The 17,951-nt window shown below is 31.6% G+C and overlaps 2 protein-coding genes across 2 annotated transcripts in view; both read left to right on the plus strand.

The window, feature by feature from the left end:
- The window catches only part of LOC145334047 (uncharacterized), a 344,996-nt gene that overhangs the window by 93,628 nt on the left and 233,417 nt on the right, over positions 1 to 17,951 (plus strand). The window lies entirely within an intron of this gene.
- The window catches only part of LOC145334048 (uncharacterized), an 88,717-nt gene that overhangs the window by 4,288 nt on the left and 66,478 nt on the right, over positions 1 to 17,951 (plus strand). The window contains exons 2-3 of the mRNA XM_080179326.1: positions 3,365 to 3,453; positions 11,488 to 11,548. Coding sequence (XP_080035452.1) covers positions 3,365 to 3,453; positions 11,488 to 11,548 — 150 coding nt within the window. The remainder of the gene's footprint in view (positions 1 to 3,364; positions 3,454 to 11,487; positions 11,549 to 17,951) is intronic.

A 17,951-nucleotide genomic window follows, 5' to 3' on the forward strand; every position in this document is an offset into this window, starting at 1 on the left:
AAAGCAAAGCATTTTGTAAAAGTACTATTTATGACATAGAGAGGCAGCATTTTTTATCTTACGGTGAAAAACCCGTCCTGAGCTGGATCTTTAAATCATTTTAGTGGTGAGCCAGATCGGGGTGAGCCAACTTTCCACCAATGAGAGCACAGCATTTTTTGAAATGCCGCGCTGTGATTGGCTGAAATTCGGCTCACCCCAATTTGGCTCACCACTAAAATAATTTAAAGATCCAGCTCTGCTAAATTTCACTGTGTAAAAAGAGAGAGAGAGAGAGAGAGTTATAAGGCTATGATATGATTGATTTGAAAATGTATAAAACCATTATTTATCTTGGTGCTATTAAGTTGTTAGCAAAGATATAAATATACATATACATGGCAGAAATCGATATATTATTACTTGGATGTTACACCAGATTTTCATGTACCCTGATAATGTTATACTCGCAGCTGGCTAAAATAACTATAACCCCATCCACCCCCTGTAACTTTTCCCTTTCTTTCCTACTATATAAACGAACTGACCAATAAAAGAGGTCCAAATGAGCAAGCTAAATTGACGACATATATTCCCCTGTCAATATATCCATGTATATCCTATATCCATTATTTAAAACATTAGGGGCGCAGCCGCTAGTACATACTTTAGTATGAATTTATTATTTCTTGGATCTTACATCAAATTATCATGTCTTCTAGTAAAGTGAATTTTGTAGCGGGCTAAAATAACGATCCCCTCCCCTCCTACAGGATTACCAAATTGACCAATGAATGACAGTGGAAATAGCAAACTAAATTGTTGATATAATACCAGCACTGTAGATCAACAGGGTTAGCGCACGCTGGGAATTTTATTGGTTGTCATCCATCAATATTCCTAGAGTAGGAAATATATAAAAAAAAAATATTTAAAAGGCCCAAGGAGCGATATTAAATCTCAAGAATTGTTATTTATCACATCGTATAATAGACAGCTTTCCGCGGATATAAAAATAAAAAGTTTAAGATTAAAATTTGTTTTGTTGTGATTTTTATTTTAATATTGGTGGAAAATTGTCTGTAATACATGATTTTTCAGTGAGAAATCATCCACTATATTTCTGCAAGTTGTAGAAACGGCAACGTCTCAAGAAAAATCTTAGTAAAATTTGGTAGCTAAATTAGACATCATTTATTGGTCAGTTCGTTCATTCAGTAGCAGGGGAGGGGATGGGGGATTGTAATTTTAGCCAGCTACAAGTTTCACTTTATTAGAGAATATAAAAATTTATTGTAATATCTAAGCTATGACGAATCCATTTAGGCAATGGTATGATTTTAAAAAAATAGAAGGTCAACAGTCTTTCATCAAGAGAACACTTTTCACTATTGCCATAGAATCAACATAATTAATTTATTATTACTTGGATCTTACACCAGAATATCATGTAATCTAATAAAGTTAAACTTATAACGGGCTAAAATAACAATCATCCCATCCCCCTTCCCTTTTCCCCATCTCCTCCCCTGGATTAAAGAACTGACCAATAAATGTTAATGGAAATATGAACCTAAATCGACAACAATTTTCCCATGTAACATTATTCACGTAAATTTTACATTCAAAAGGATAGAAATATTTTTAAATATATTAAATAATGGGTTGATATGAAAATCTATTGCATTCTGAGCCCTGTGAGTAAATAAAAAATCGCATGTACAGTCTTTTTACAAAATTTTAAAAAATCAATTAAAAAATAATTCCGCACTGTCCTTTTTCTTGGCTTGTCATGAGTAGAACAAAATTTCTTGACCTCGCTCAGTTGGGATGTTTTTTCATTACAGTTGTAAATTTAGGTTGTTATTTCACATGTTATTTATTGGTCAGTTCGTTTATCCAGTAGGAGGGGTTGGGATGTGGCAAAGGAGCTGGAGCAATTGGATCGTTATTTTAGCCCGCAACAAGTTTCGACTTAATTAGATAATATGATAATCTGGTTAAGATCGGCTTCACTCTTATCATCTAATGCGAAGTTTCTATATAATATTGAGAACCCAATCGGTTCAGTGGATAGCAATATCTTAACGGATTATTTAAGGTTATGGCCTCTGAAGAAAAAAACTGAGCTTGCTCCATTTATTCCAAAAATCTTTAAATTGTATCGTTTCTTGACCTGGTGGTGTTTAAAATTTTCTTCATTCTCAATAAGATCTCTTAATCGGCAGGATATAATTCTCTGAGCAGGTTCTTGACTATTTATCACCATTAGTTTTGCTGCTAAGTATGACAACCCGTAAAAGTGATCAATTTTATCAATTAGATAAACCACAAAGCTCCCAAGAATAAACACCTCACATTTAGGTTTATACTCAAAAATTGCTAACTATTAAAAGGCGCATCTAAAAAAGCGCCCTGCAAGAATGCTATTGCTACATTCTTTTTCTACATCTAGATTACATGCCTCTACGTTATTTAATTTCGCACGTTTTTGAGATACACCAGTCTATGTTTGCACGCTTTTTTTATGACATACCATTTTAATTAAGCGCGTTTTTTGAGATTCACCAAGCACCCTACCATTTTTTTCACACGTCCTAACCAAAGTTTTATTGATTTTTTGTCCACAATTATCCCATATGATTTCTTTAATTAAATTTACATGGATACTTTTTTTATTTGGAGGATGGCTACTCTACAATATATATTTGATAAGTTTCATACAATAGAAATATATCTTTATTAAAACCAGGTATCTAAATGGCCGATAAATTGGTACATATCCCCAATGATGATACACAAAATTACTCCTTCTGTAGATTACAATTAGTGGTTGAAATTTTTGGACACTTAACTGAAGAAACCAACCAATCAAAGTTATTGAGCCAACGTATAAGAAAATCATTATAAAACTTTGGGGACTAGTGTAATACACCCCCCATTTTATTTCTTAGGGGTAAATTGTTGAACATACAGCCACGCCATTTGCGAGATCTTAGAGGACACACACACACAACTTGTTACTTCATTATATTGGAGCTGTTTCTGAGATATTTTGATTCTGACTAACAGACAGAAATTTGGATATTAAATTTTCTAAAAACTAAATTTACAATACTATTTTGCCAATGAAAAATATTATACTCGTTAAATTCAATTAAATTATATCATAATACTATATAAAAATTAAGCTTGACAAAATTTTCTATTAATTACTAATTATACATAATTTTATTGTTATTGTCAGGGGTGAGAGTTTGGCCCTACTTTCTCCCCTTAAAAAATCTCCTCCTTAAATTATTATTTATGTGGGGAGGACGGGGGGGGGGGGGTAGGTTAACCCTTCCAAGAGAAATGTTTTAAAGTATTTTTTATTTTATTTTAGGTTGTACGAGCATTATTTAAAGCTCTAACTGTGTCCTACGACCCTACAGAATTTGTACTCATAGAGCAGTGGAGAAAAATGGAAAGGAGGTAGGTTTTAGTCCATTTTTATAGATAGATAGATAGATAGATAGATAGATAGATAGATAGATAGATAGATAGATAGATAGATAGATAGATAGATAGATAGAAAGATAGATAGATAGATAGATAGATAGATAGATAGATAGATAGATAGATAGATAGATAGATAGATAGATAGATAGATAGATAGATAGATAGATAGATAGATAGATAGATAGATAGATAGATAGATAGATAGATAGATACATAGATACATAGATAGATAGATAAATAATAGTATATGGTAGTTGAATGATATGCCTAAAATTGAAACACATTTATGCAATATGCATTATTATCACCAGCGGAAAAGGTATTGGCATATTGGCTTCTAGTAAAATTAAGTATTATTTCATGTGATTTATTATAAGTCAGCCCTTTAATAACTATAAAGGCTACGCCCCTAGGGGCTCTTATTCGCAGGAACAGAGAGGGGCTAGAAAAAAAGCTTAAAACAATCCGAAGACTTCGATCTAAAACAAAAAAGCGTAAAACCATCACAGCAGGATAATGTAAAGCTTGCCTTAAATAGAAAACCTAATCGGATCAGTAGTTTTTGAGATCTTAAGCTTCAGACAAAAAATATTACTACTTTATATCATAGGATAGAATGTTTTTTCTTTCAAAATTAAAAGAAAAGTCATAAATGTAATATGTTAAATTAGATGTTATCTATTATTTATTCTAATTACCTATCCATTTATTATGAGAAAGGAGAGAGGAAGAGAATAAACGAGAAAGTGAGAAGAAAGATTTGAAAACACGGATGGATGGTGGGGGGGGGGGGGCAATTTATTTAAATTTACCAGATGCATACAAACTATACACCTTACTGATAAAGCATTAGTGATGCTTATTCTCCCTCCCCCCCCCCCACCCACCCCTCTCCACCATATATATGCAATATTCAGGGATTTTAAGGGATAAGACAATGATGATAAACTAAATTGCCCCTTTTGTCGATTAAAATTAAAAATTTAATAGTGCACATCAAAAAGAACTAATTAAAGAAGATGATTAAAATTCCTCCACAGATTATGACGTCATACGATAGAATATCCAATGAGAGGCCAGTATATAATGTAATGATAATTGACCAATGGTAAAATTTATGCTGGCCTCTCATTGGTTATTCTATCGTATGACGTCATTATCTGTGGAGGGACTCATCTTCTTTAATTAGTTGTTTTTAATGTGCACTATTCAATTCTTAATTTTTTTTATTTCCCAATTACAAGTACCCAATGTTTTAACAAAAAAGGGAAATTGTTTATCAAACTTTGGGTACCAGTATAATATAAATATACAGTCCAATGTCTCTTCCTTGCTGAATAATATAGCATATTCATATTTTAAAAATAAAGGCTTTCCAAGCTAGCATCAATATTATTGGCCAAGTTATATAACTAATGGACGAACACGTTTATAAATTTTGTGAAAAATAATCGTTTTTTTAAATCGACATTGAAATTTTAAGTCATCGTAATGCTTCAAATTTGCTTATAGGGAAGCTGCAATAATCTATATATTATTACTTGGATGTTGCACCAGCTCTTCATGACTAATAAAGTAAAGATTGCAGCTGGCTAAAATAACGATACCCTCTATCTACTCCATTTACCCCATCCCCTCCCCTCCTACTTGATGAACACGAACTGACCAATAAATGAGGTTCATTTTAGCAAGCTTAATTGATGACAGATTTTCCCCTTGTCAATATATCCACGTATATCCTATAACCACTGCTGCAATGCAATCTCATTTGAACATTACATTGGTCTTAGTAAGCATTATAAAGATGCAGAATTAGTTCTAGGGATGTGGGCATAGGTTAATAGCCTAAAACATATCCATAACCAATATGAAGGCCTTTAGCAAAACTGCCGTTTACGAGATCTTATAGCAAACACCCTCAGCTACTTTAGTATTATCGTAGTTTGACAAACCAACTTTTTGAGAGAAAAAAAAGATATAGATTTTTTAGGTTAAGTAATGAACTAATCAACCAAAAGTCACCCGAGGGGCAAAGATGAAGAAAGTCCCTCAAAAAATCAGCATGTTACGTCATAAAAACGAGGGATTATCCATCTCTTTTTTCGGGGTTTTCTTTCCCACTCCTCCTCTCCTCATCCCTCATTTTTATGACGTCATTGAGGGACTTTTTTCGTCTTTTGAGGGGCTTTCAATTACGTTTAAATAACTAAATAGTTTAATCGCCCAAAACAGTATCAAATAAGAAGTCTTTAAGAAATTCCTTATCCCTTTAGTTGATAAAATCCAAGTAAACGCATAGAATATATAATGTACAAAATTATGCTACCAGAGTTAGGTTTTAATAATAGAGTAGTGTAAAAAGTAAGAAGCGAAAAAAGTTCCAGGAAAATAAATTCTTGTTGAAATTTTAGGGATAAATTTATTATGGAAGGGGTGGGGGGGATAAAATCTAAAGTATTTCCAAATATTTGGGTAGTGGTAAACTCCTTTAAACCCCCCCCCCCCAGACGCCCTTTGGAGTTGCTTATTCGGGTCTAAATTCTGTCTGTATCTTCTTGCAAGAATTTTTTTATTAAATATCAAATTTCTCTCAGTAAGGATATTTGTACTCTGAATTACAACTTATATGTACCTAATACATGACATGTAGTAGTCTATTTTATAATAATTCTAATATGAAATATTGTTTAAAGGGGTAACTATAAGCTAGTATTTCTATTTCAAATGTATTTTGGGTCAGCTGAATTTGAGTTTTCGATTGTGTACATAGTTACTATCTCAATATTTACTACTAGCTAAAAAAGCTTCAAACTTTCAAAATCGCTTTTCCCTTTGACCATAGTAACTGAAAATAGGTTTTCCAATATTTGGGTTATCTGCTGTACAACTTCGGAAATTAGAGAAGAAATAGGCAATCAATTTTCAGTTGATCGTATTTGGAGATTTTTTCTTTTATGTCATATAAATAACAGAGATTCATAACTAGAAAAGGTAAATTATTTTTATATTAGCTCCTCCGCTCCTAGAGGCCTCATGGGCACTTGGGGGGGAGGGGGTGGCGGTATAAGGGTATAAGGGTGTCGACACCTTCCCCCATTTTCAATTTAAGTTTTAAAAAGAAAAGAAAAATGTTTTTGTTTTTTTTTGGGGGGGGGGGGGTGATGTATTTTTTTTTCTCTTTCTCCAAAATAGTTATAAACCTTCCTAGGACCAATGAGAAGCTACATGGTAAAGGAGAACCATATCGTTTCAGCGGTTACAAGATCCTTCTGAACAGACAGAAAAACTTCCTGTTACTTTTATATAGGGATACATAGCAAATTACTTTCAACTTAATTTAAATCATTTCATATTTTGAGATTTTTAAAAGAAAGTTTTTTTTCAGTCATATATAACAAACTTAGAAAATTTACATGGTAATTTTAACCCCCCTAAAACACTCTAGAGGCTCTAAATGTGCTCTAAATGAATAACGGGGAACTATTTAAATCTTATGATAAGATATGCAGGGATATAAAGGGATAAGACAATGGCAGCTTAATGATACACAAAATTTCCCCTTTGTTTATTAGTTGAAATGTTTGGACACTAAACTTAACTATCCAACCAATCAAAATTTAATAGAAGTCCTCAAAGTTGTTAAGCCAACGAATAAGAAAAGGTTATTATGAAACTTTGGGGACTATTGTAATAAACAGCCTAATGCCCTCTACCTTCCTGTAAGATATGACTAGGGAGATAGGTTTAGTTCAATGAAGGAAAAATTTATCTTCCTCCAATTTAACTCCTGGGATTAGATATGAAACGGTTAGGTTTATGGGGGAAAAAATTCCCAATAACAAGATATGGCATGGGAAGAAGGGTTTAGTCAATGCAGGACAAATTTATCTTTCCTCCCAATTTAAATTCTAGGATGATATAAAACCAAGGTGGCATAGCTTGTTTAATTGAAGACAAATTAAACTTTCCCAAAATATGAATAATAGCATAAGTTATAACCATGGAGGAAGGGTTTGGTCAATAGGAGGCAAATTTAATTATCCCTGATTTAATAAATAAATCAGACATACACATACACACATTCACACATAAACACACACAAACACAACTTACTTCCATACTGCATATGTATGTGTGTGTGTGTGTGTGTGCGTGAAGAAATTGGCAGTTCACATCCGATTGGCCAAAATAATATTTAAAATGGATATTTAAATTCAATACAGAGCTCTATCATATCTCCTCGCATAGATAGATAATTTGATGGCTAGATAGATAATCTCATGGCATGATAGATAGATAGATGATGGGTTTATGGCCTTTGATATCATGAAATACGTTTATCCCAAATGTTTAAAACCTGGAGGATTTGTAAAATTATGTAAAAAATATTTTTTTATCAGTTGATTTATTAAAGCAGAGCAGGAGTTTTTTTTATAGATGGATTTTTTATCTCAATGAGGCTTTCCAAGACATAATTTTACTTACACATTACTTGCTCTCAGCCATAGTAAAAAATCATGTATTGCATCGTATTACAGAAAATTTTATACGAATATTAAAATGATAAGATTAAATCCAGTTTAGTTAGACCTGATCGGTCAAAGCCTCAGGTTAACAAAAATGGTATAAATTTTTTTTTATCTGAATATTCGTTGAAAATTGTCTGTTATTTAAATCCTTATATATATAAGTAACCGTATGTGAGTTTGAATCTGCACTGAAGGATCTTGCTTACCGCTGAACCGATATAGTTCTCCTATAAAATGTAGTTTTTCGTATGTCCTGGGAAGGTTTATAACCTTTATAAGGGGGAAAAGGGATTTTACTTTTTCTTTTAAAACTAAAATAAAAATGGCGGATCGAATTAACCTCCACCGCCCTAAGTGCCCCTAGAGGCCTCTAAATATATCACGTTAAGATAAGATTAATCTTTGTGTATTGACCTATCTCTGTATCCTGTAATAGAGATGCAATAATAAAATTATCCATAGACTATTGAAAGAGAGGTGAAGTATTTATCTCCTTTAGAAAGTTTTTTATCGCCATTATTCAGATAAAGGGACACTAGGATTTTTTACCCTAAATATACTAATAGCAACTACACCCCCTAGAGGCCGCTAGGGGCACCTGAAATTGGGAAGGAAGTCCCCCCCCCCCCCTCCATATATTTGCAATTTTAGTTTTAAAAAGAAAAAGTAAAAAAAATTTGATCAAATTTATAGGGGCGATTTATCTTACGAAGGTGCTGGCACCCGCTCTTAAAATAATTATAAACCTTCCCTGGACCTATGAGAAACTATATTGTAAAGAAGAACAATGTCGGGCCAGCAGTTAGTGAGATCCTTTGGTACAAACAGACAGACAAAAAATGACTTTTGGCTACCACCCTAGAGTCCTCCTTGGGCACTTTGGAAAGAAATTTTAGTATCAGAAAGGAAATTTTTATTTTTAAATTTTGTTAGGGGTCATATTTTTCTTGGGCCGATTTTTTAGCCCGTGCCTTCGGCATCTCGGGGCTAAAAAAACTAGTTTTAATCTTAAAATTATACATTTCATATCCGCGGATTGCTGTTTATAATACGTTGTGAGTAATAACTATACTTTAATGTAATTTACCTATTCATTTTTGTTTCTGTGGAAAGCCTTGTAAATAATGAAAAACATGAATTTTCTTCACGGTGTAGTACCTATCGCTTTATCCTTGCTTATCTAAACGCAGATATAAGTGTAAGTTTTATTATTGCAAAACCAATTTTAAAATGTCAGCGCCCAATGTCAAGATGTTAAAGAGAAAATATATGTATAGAAAGATGGATGGATAGATGAATAGATGGATAGATAGGTCGATAGAAAGATGGATATATAGATAAATAGATGGACACCCAGATGGATTAGATAAACAGATGAATTGATGGATGAATTTGAGTATATAGTTTGATAGATAGATATTTGATGGATATTAGAAAAAAATATATGGATAGAGAGATGGATGGATATATAAATAGATAATCACCCAGATGGATAGACATATGAATTGATAGACAAGTTGATAGATAAATAGGTAGATTTATAGATAGATATATCGATATGTTGTTAGATATATAGATCAATGTTAAAAAAAAACATAGATAGATTGATAAACAGATAGATAGACAAGAAAGATAAATATAATATATAATAAGATATATAGATGGATAGATAATTTGATAGAAAAACAGGTAAATAGAGGAATATAAGAATAGATAGATTATTCGATTGACAGATAGATAGAAAATAGGAGGATAGATAGAAGATAACTGTATAGACAGATTGAATAGATTTGTAGGAAATATGCTAAGCGAAATTTCCACTCAACAATTGAAAATTGAAGAAACAAGGATGACAACATCCATAAGTAGCGAAGCACAAAAAATTGTGGATGGGAATACGTAGAAGTAGATTTAAAGTGTATTTATTAAAATCAAGAATAGATTTATAGGAGAAAATAAACACGAAACCTTGTTTTATTTTGTATGATGAAGACGGTTACAGTAAATTACATACTAGATGCACATAACGGTGGGAAAAAATATTTTGAAACTGTTAATGCAAAAAAATTTTAAAATTGGACCAAAAATACCAAAGATATGGGCAAATATGTCAAACATATAAAAATAGCCAAAAACCTGCTAAAAGGCAGTTTGGCCGCCATTGTTTCTTTTCTTAAAACGTCAGAAATTTAATTTTAATATCTTTAAATGACAAATTTATGAAAATTGGACCATAAACACCAAAGATATGGGTAAAATGGTGAAAAATATAAAAATAGCCAAAAACCTGCAAAAAGGCAGTCTGACTGTCATTATTGTTTTCTTCAAACGACAGGAAATTTAATTTTGATATCTTTAACTGAAAAAAATTCGAAAATCGGACTATAAACACCAAAGATATGGGGGAAAATGTGAAAAATATAAAAATAGCTAAAAACCTGCAAAAAGGCAGTCTGACCGTCATTGTTGTTTTCTTCAAATGACGGGAAATTTAATTTTGATATCTTTAACTAAAAAAATTTTGAAAATCGTACCATAAATACCAAAGATATGGGGAAAATTTGGAAAATATAAAAAAAAAACCTAAAACCTGCTAAATAGCAGTCCGACCGCCATTGATGTTTTATAGTTAATTGTGCTCCTTATTGATGGGAATGTTGTCAAAAAATTTCACCTCTCTATCTTTTATAGGAGCCGAGAAAATCACGTTTCCCCCAATTCATTAATTACGGACGGACGGACAGACGGACGGACGGACGGACAGACGGACAGACGGACGGACATTGTGAATTATAGAGTAGCTTCGCTACTAAAAAACCAAGAAATCCATATAAGTACAATACTTAATATGTTATGTAATATTCATAAAAACAAGGATGACAGTATACACCAAAGCAATTTAATTAGAGGTTAGCAAGATCCTTCAGTACAAACATACAAACACACAGACAGACTAACAAACAGACAGGCATCATGTTACTTTCTTATAAGGACGATTACTAGGACATTAAGGTACAATGTTAAATACATTGGATCTACTGCAGTTCACGGTAAAATATTGCTGGGTAAGCAATATTTCTAAAAATCTATGAATTTTAAAGGCTGCTAGCTGCCAAATGGCTGAACGCCATGCTCGCACATTGTTTTAAGCGGCAAAAGAAGGCCTATAAATAATCTGGAATAGCCAAGATCCAATTATGCACAGGGAAAGCTTCACTGAAGAAAAAACGCGTAAAATAGGTCTTTTTCGTGCATTTCTCTGCACTGCGAGATATATATGCATTATTGATTTATGGCTATTCCAGATTATTTGTAGGCCTTTTTATGCCGCTTAAAACAATGTGCGAGCATGGTCTGTTCGTTCAGCCGTTTGGCAGCTAGCAGCCTTTAAAATTCATAGGTTTATGGAAATATTGCTTACCAGCAATATTTTACCGTGAACTGCAGTAGATCCAATACATTTTTGTTTTGTTTTTAGGTTGAACAATTCACGAAGAATTTTAAAAGTGTGGGAAGCTTGGGGAGAAGATAAATCTGAGGTAATTTATTTATTCAATACAATAGATAGATAGATACTAAGATATACAATTTTTGTTGTTTTTGGATTGCGTTTTAAAAGTTAAAGGAAGGGGGTGGTGGAAGGTTACTGATAATATAGGAGTTAAAAAGCTTTAAAAATATCTTTATATAGGGGGGGGGGGGTGGGGGGAGGTTAAGTCATAGATATTTTTAAAACATCTTAGGGGTTACCTACAGAAGCCACATCATTTTATGGGGGCTTGTACTAGCACCTTTATCACCCAACTTTTAAGCCTATAATAGCAGAATAAATATAGTTACAGAAAGTACGGACAGAAAAACAGATGAATAAGACAGACAGTCAGATAGACAAGATAGCAAATCGATAAGATAGATAAAGAGATGAATAAATAGAGAAAAACATAAAAAAATGTTGATATAAGTTTAGATAAATAAATATATAGAACAAGGATGACAACATCAATAAAAGCGAAGCTCTGAAACGGTAGGACAAATGAACATTAACACTTGTAAAGTGTGAGAACTATAAATGTATAAAAGTTGAAACAAAACTGTAGGTAAATTTGTTGAAAACTGCTTAAATGTAGGATACTGTTTACGGACATGCTTACATGTTTAGAGCTTGCTTATAGAGATACTTCGCTTATAACAGTGTAAGGAATCAGTATTCCAAAAATCAGATCGGTTAATTTTATCACATATAAATTTGTTCTTTAAAAAGTTAAAAATCAACGAAATTAAATTTGCGAAAAGATCTAACTATCCGTGACGTACGGACGTACGAACGTTCCGACCCTAATAATAGAAAAGCTTCGCCTTTAAAAATACATAAAATGATATTACTGTTAAGTTGATATCATTTGAAAAGTAATTATTTAAATGACCTATCCTTAAGATTACAAGGTCTTTGAAACATTTTAAAAATACAAAATGCTACTATTTAAATAAAATGCTTTTTTGAAGCATTTAAATATTACCTAACAAGGATGATAATATCAAATTATAGAAATAAGAAAAATCATCAAACCATCATAAATGTTGAGATTCAATTCCTTCTCGTTCCTTCTTAAGCATAAAATGAATTTGAAAATTTTCAACATAAACTTTAATATCCTTATCAGGATGTTGATTTTATATGTCGTCTTTATGACAGGTGAAGATTTTATGAATATATTTCTTAAATTATGTATATAAAAAAATATTGTACGGTAATATCAAATTAATTTAAAAATAATTTATTTTTTTTGTTTTTTTTGTACCAGAATCATCCCTGCAATGAAAGAAGAAAAAATTTTTTTTTGTTTTACATAGCAGACTAAATGTATTATGATAACATACAACGTCTCTTTGTGAGTTCATATTTATAATACCTATTGATTTTTATAAATGAATTAATGAAAAAATATTTGTTTGAAATTTGACTAAATGTCATATTGTATAATTTACTTAACCCTTAACAGTCGGGCAAACCTGTCGCATAACTCTTTTTTTAATTTGAATCCCCAAAAAGCTTGGGCGTCTTTGATTTTTATCCTTATATAACAGTAACATGATGTCTATTTATCTCAAAGGATCTCGCTAACTGCTAGACAGATATGGTTTTTCTTTACATTAAAGCTTTATATATGTCCTGGCCATGTTTATAACTATTTTGGGAAAGGGTACCTCCACAATATAAAAATTGCTCCTAACAAAAAATAACCCTCTAAAATTTTTGAAAAACTATGATCTTAAGTGTAGTTGCGACTCTCCACCCACCCCCCCCCCCTCCCTCCCCTTCCTATCCCCAAGTGTCCCTAGAGACTTTAAGGGTACGTAGCCGCTAGTCCTTATATGGAAATAACGGGATGTATGTATATCTGTCTCTAGCAAAGGAACTCGTTATCCGCTGAACAGATGTGGTCCTTGTTTTTTTTGTAAAACTTAAATTAAAAAATAGAGGGGATTAAATTCTAGTGCCCATAATGATTGCTGGGGGCGTAGCGTTTTTAGCATGGCAAGCATCGTTTTAGAATTAAAAAGAAAATAAATGTTTCAGTTAATAACAACCCAACAAATGATGTCTATAGCAATTTGATCAGCTGATTGGTTTTAATACTAGATGTTTTTTTAAGTAGCGCAGCTACTCTAAATCTAGGAAATAAATCTAATTTAGCTTAGAATTTACTTTTAGGTGTTTTAAACGTTGTAAATTGAAGATTTTATTTTGTTAATTAACATTTTACAACAATACCCTCTATAAACTGTGAGGAAGTTTGATAAAATTACGTTTATTTTGCAAGCTTTTTTGAAAATACTTCATTATTTTTATAATTCTGACAAAATAGAATTTCTGTTTAAGTAAATAACATGGCCACAAAAAGGTTTAAGCAGTTATTGAAATATTTTATTACTATTCTTGCTAATTAAATAGTCGTTAACTATGTTTAATTTGCATTTTTTTAAAGACAAGAAAAATATCCTACTTAAATGCTACTTTTATGAAGTTATCTTAAACCTTTTCCAAAAGTTTGTTTTATAAAAATATTTTATTTTCCATTGATTTTATTGATTATATAGGTTAAAAATATCAAAAGTATTTTTTAAAGGCTATAGATTAATTTTGATTAATTCCGATTTTTAATTTTTTTCAAATCTGAAAGAATATGCCTGTCTTTTTAAAGAATAGATTATATAAAAAAACTAAATTAAACATATTTAGGCTATCAAAAAGTTAAAAATATTTTTTTTTTACTATTAAATCACTAATTTTTAAAATCATTAGATTTTAAGCTTATTTTGCATGGAAACACACTTTTTCAGTCATTTCTTCTCAACAATGGATCTTAAATGATTATTACTGAAAACTTTTATGAAAATGTTATTAACCAAAACTCCAAATAAAGGAAATAATTGCCGTTTGCGAAAATTTGTGCAAAAAGTTGCCAATATCTCGTTAGAAGGGACTTAATGGATTTTAATTTTAACTGCTTACGACTTAGTGGACTATAAACTATTAGAAAATTATCACTTCAAGGTGGAATTTAAAGGGTCAACTTTTTTTCTTTTAAAATTCGCAGTGACTAGTTTTTATTATAGGGATAATTTGCATATTATTTAAACCATAGGCCTAATAGATAACCAATAAGGACAATAATTGTTGTGATTTGAGGGCTTTTAAATTTGAAACCAACGGCCTTAAATACAGATTTAATTTTAGAGATGTCACGCTTTTCAAAATCGGATCAGTTATATTATAGAAATATAGTTATTTCTCGCATCGTATTATAAACAGTTTTCCGCGGATGTAAAATGTACAATTATAAGATTAAAACCAGTTTATTTAGCCCCGAGATGCTGAAGGAACTGGCTAAAAACTAGTTTTGTTCTTGTGATTGTACATTTTTATATTCGTAAAAAACTGAAATGCTATACATATTTTTTGTCGTATGGCTGAGAACCGGTTCTAATCCACCGCATAATAATCGGTTTCGAATGAATACGAAAAAATCCATTATTTTAGAACTCTTATAATTAAAGTAAATAACTATTATTGTAGAGATGCCATGCATTTAAAAATCAGATCAATTTCAGCTCTGAAGGACAGCAATTATTATGATTTTAGAAGTCTAAGAATTTCTTAATTGCAAATTTGCAAACATAAATTGCAATCCTTTATTTTTTACCCTTGACCCCCTCACCCCCCCCCCCTAACCCTCCACCCGTTCTTGGTCCTAACTTTTCGGCCACTGAAATTGTCATTAACTATATCAGCATAATACTGTGAATTTTAGATATACTAAATAACTTAAAATAAAAGATTGGGGGGGGGGGGGGCTATTTTATTCCTCCCTTAAAATTAAAGGAATATTCCTTTAGATTTCACACAGAAATTCTGAAAATTGTCTATTTATATTTTTCCCTTCTATAATTCTCAGTATAAATGTATTTCTTTTGAAAATAAGGATATTTAAAGGGGAAAGTAAATAGCAAAGAAAAATTTTAAAAGAACCTTATGGTATTTAATTGTTAAAAAAATGATTTTTGGCATATTTTTACGTTTTGTTATTTGTAAAAAATCGTTACATTGAAGATGATTAAAGTTCCTCCACAGATTATTACGATAGAATATCCAATGAGAGGCCAGTATACACTGTAATTGACCAATGGTAAATTTATGCTGGCCTCTAATTGGTTATTTTATCGTATGATTATAATCTGTGGAGTAAGCTATAAAAATTGGAAAGAATTTTAATGAATATAATAGATTTGAAATCTTCATAAAATTTTAAGGATTTTTTATAAAATTCGTTTTTTATATAATTCATTATTTAAAAGCGCAAATCCAATTTAAGTTTATCAATTTTGACCAATAGGATAGGTGGATTGGAAACTACCTGCGCTCTAATTGGTTGAATGATGTACGTCACTTAAGCTTCTCCAATCAGGGCGCAGATAGTTTTCAATCCACCAATCACAGATGTCAAAATTATTTAACTTAATTTGTATTTGCGCTTATAGATAAAGAATTATACAAAAAACGAATTTTATAAAAATTCCTTAAAATTTTATGCAGATTTCAAATCTATTATATTCATTAAAATCCTTTCCAATTTTTATAGCTTACTGTGGAGGGGCTTTAGTCATCTTCCGTTTCATTGATGTTAAAATGAAAAGAAAACACCGGTGTCCTGGATAGAAAACAGGTTTTTTTTGACATACGTCTCACAAGACCTATGTAGTCATGACCGGGAGACAATGACGGTTCAGTACATGACTTTCGTTAAATCACAGCTGATCATTTTTGAGGATTTTTTTGAAAATTACTTTTTTATCCAAAATTTCATAGTTTTTCCAAAAAAATCTCAATTTTCTCACATTTGCTGCTTAGTTAGCCTAAATTTACGCAAGAAAAGTATAATAAGTAACAGCTGTACTGAAGATTGTGCTATCACCTATAACAAGATCTTTCAGAATCAATGGAATAAGATTTGTAGTCTAGAAATTGAGTAAGAGTTAATGTTCAACAATAAATTTGCACGTCAGAACTGCTTCTAGCCTCCATAGGCTTTCACCTGAGATCGGTTTTTAATAAATGCCGCGTTTTTTCGACAATTTTTTAGACATTGATTGATTGAACGAAGACGATGGGAGAGTATACAACATAAGAATTCAAAATTTTTAAATTATTATTATAGCCATTTGTATAATGTCTAATACAACTTAAATCCATTTTCGCTGCATATTTATATTATTAGATATTATACAAATGGCTAAAATGATAACTTTAAAGTTTTGATTTCTTAATTTGTATACTCTGTTAAAATCGTACGGGGCATTGATCTTCAAGATGAAATAAGGTTTAAAATAGAGTATACAACTTAAGGATTCAAAATTTTAAAATTATTATTTTGGCCATTTGTATAATGTCTAATATGCAGATCTAAAAAGATGCATTAATAAATATGCAGCGAAAATGGATTTAAGTTGTTTTAGACATTATACAAATGGCTAAAATATTAATTTTAAAATTTTGAATTCTTATGTTGTATACTCTCCCATCGTCTTCGTTCAATCAATCAATATCTAAAAAATTGTCGAAAAAACGCGGCATTTATTAAAAACCGATCTCTGGCTTTAACATGATTCAATCTATCTGACTTTGCCTTTGTCTCCACAACATAAAGTTATTGCCCCCAAATTTCTTTCACTAAAACATTATCTCCTATCAATTTACATGTTAAACTTCTTGTTTAAAGACGTTAAAGTTTCTGTCCCTGTCCTTCAACTTTAACAAATATGCCTCATATTACTTTCCACTAAACAGGGTACCTCTTTCCACCCTGGTATAGCCAGACTTCTATTCTAGCCGGCTGACATGTTTCACCCAGCCTATGAATCATGATGGAAGTCAGTTTCGAATTGTGACCTTGTTTGTTAATCAACAATTTCACACACTTTTGACTCTTTCTTAATGGCACTTGTTTGCTATTGAACTTGGGGCTTGGCTTTTGCCATATAAAGGGATAACCTCAAGATTCAGAATAAACTTTCAAGTATTCTTACTTTTTACTTCCTTTGGTTTCCTTTGAACCAACTACTGTCATGAGAGATCTTTCCATGAATGAAAGCCAAGACTGCCATGCATCTAGCTACATGGTCTTTAAGACTCCCTTGCCTTAGTTACTTCATCTAAGAGCTCATATCCTCTCATTCTCTATTACTCAAAAATTCACCATGGTTTCCACCTACTCTGCTGATTGAAAGTCAGGTGGGTCTATGATTCCAAATTTAACACCACTTGATAGACAAACTGCCCTTTATTTTTGCTTTGCTAATCCTACATTTTGGTCTTCCTGTTCAACACCTTCCTAGGTCCCTTTACTACTGGTAGCTTTTAGGAAGGGTAGCATTAATCTGCTT

This window comes from Acartia tonsa, chromosome 12 (assembly GCF_053477335.1).
Source record: "Acartia tonsa isolate MP-2025a chromosome 12, ASM5347733v1, whole genome shotgun sequence".
Lineage (NCBI taxonomy): Eukaryota > Metazoa > Arthropoda > Copepoda > Calanoida > Acartiidae > Acartia > Acartia tonsa.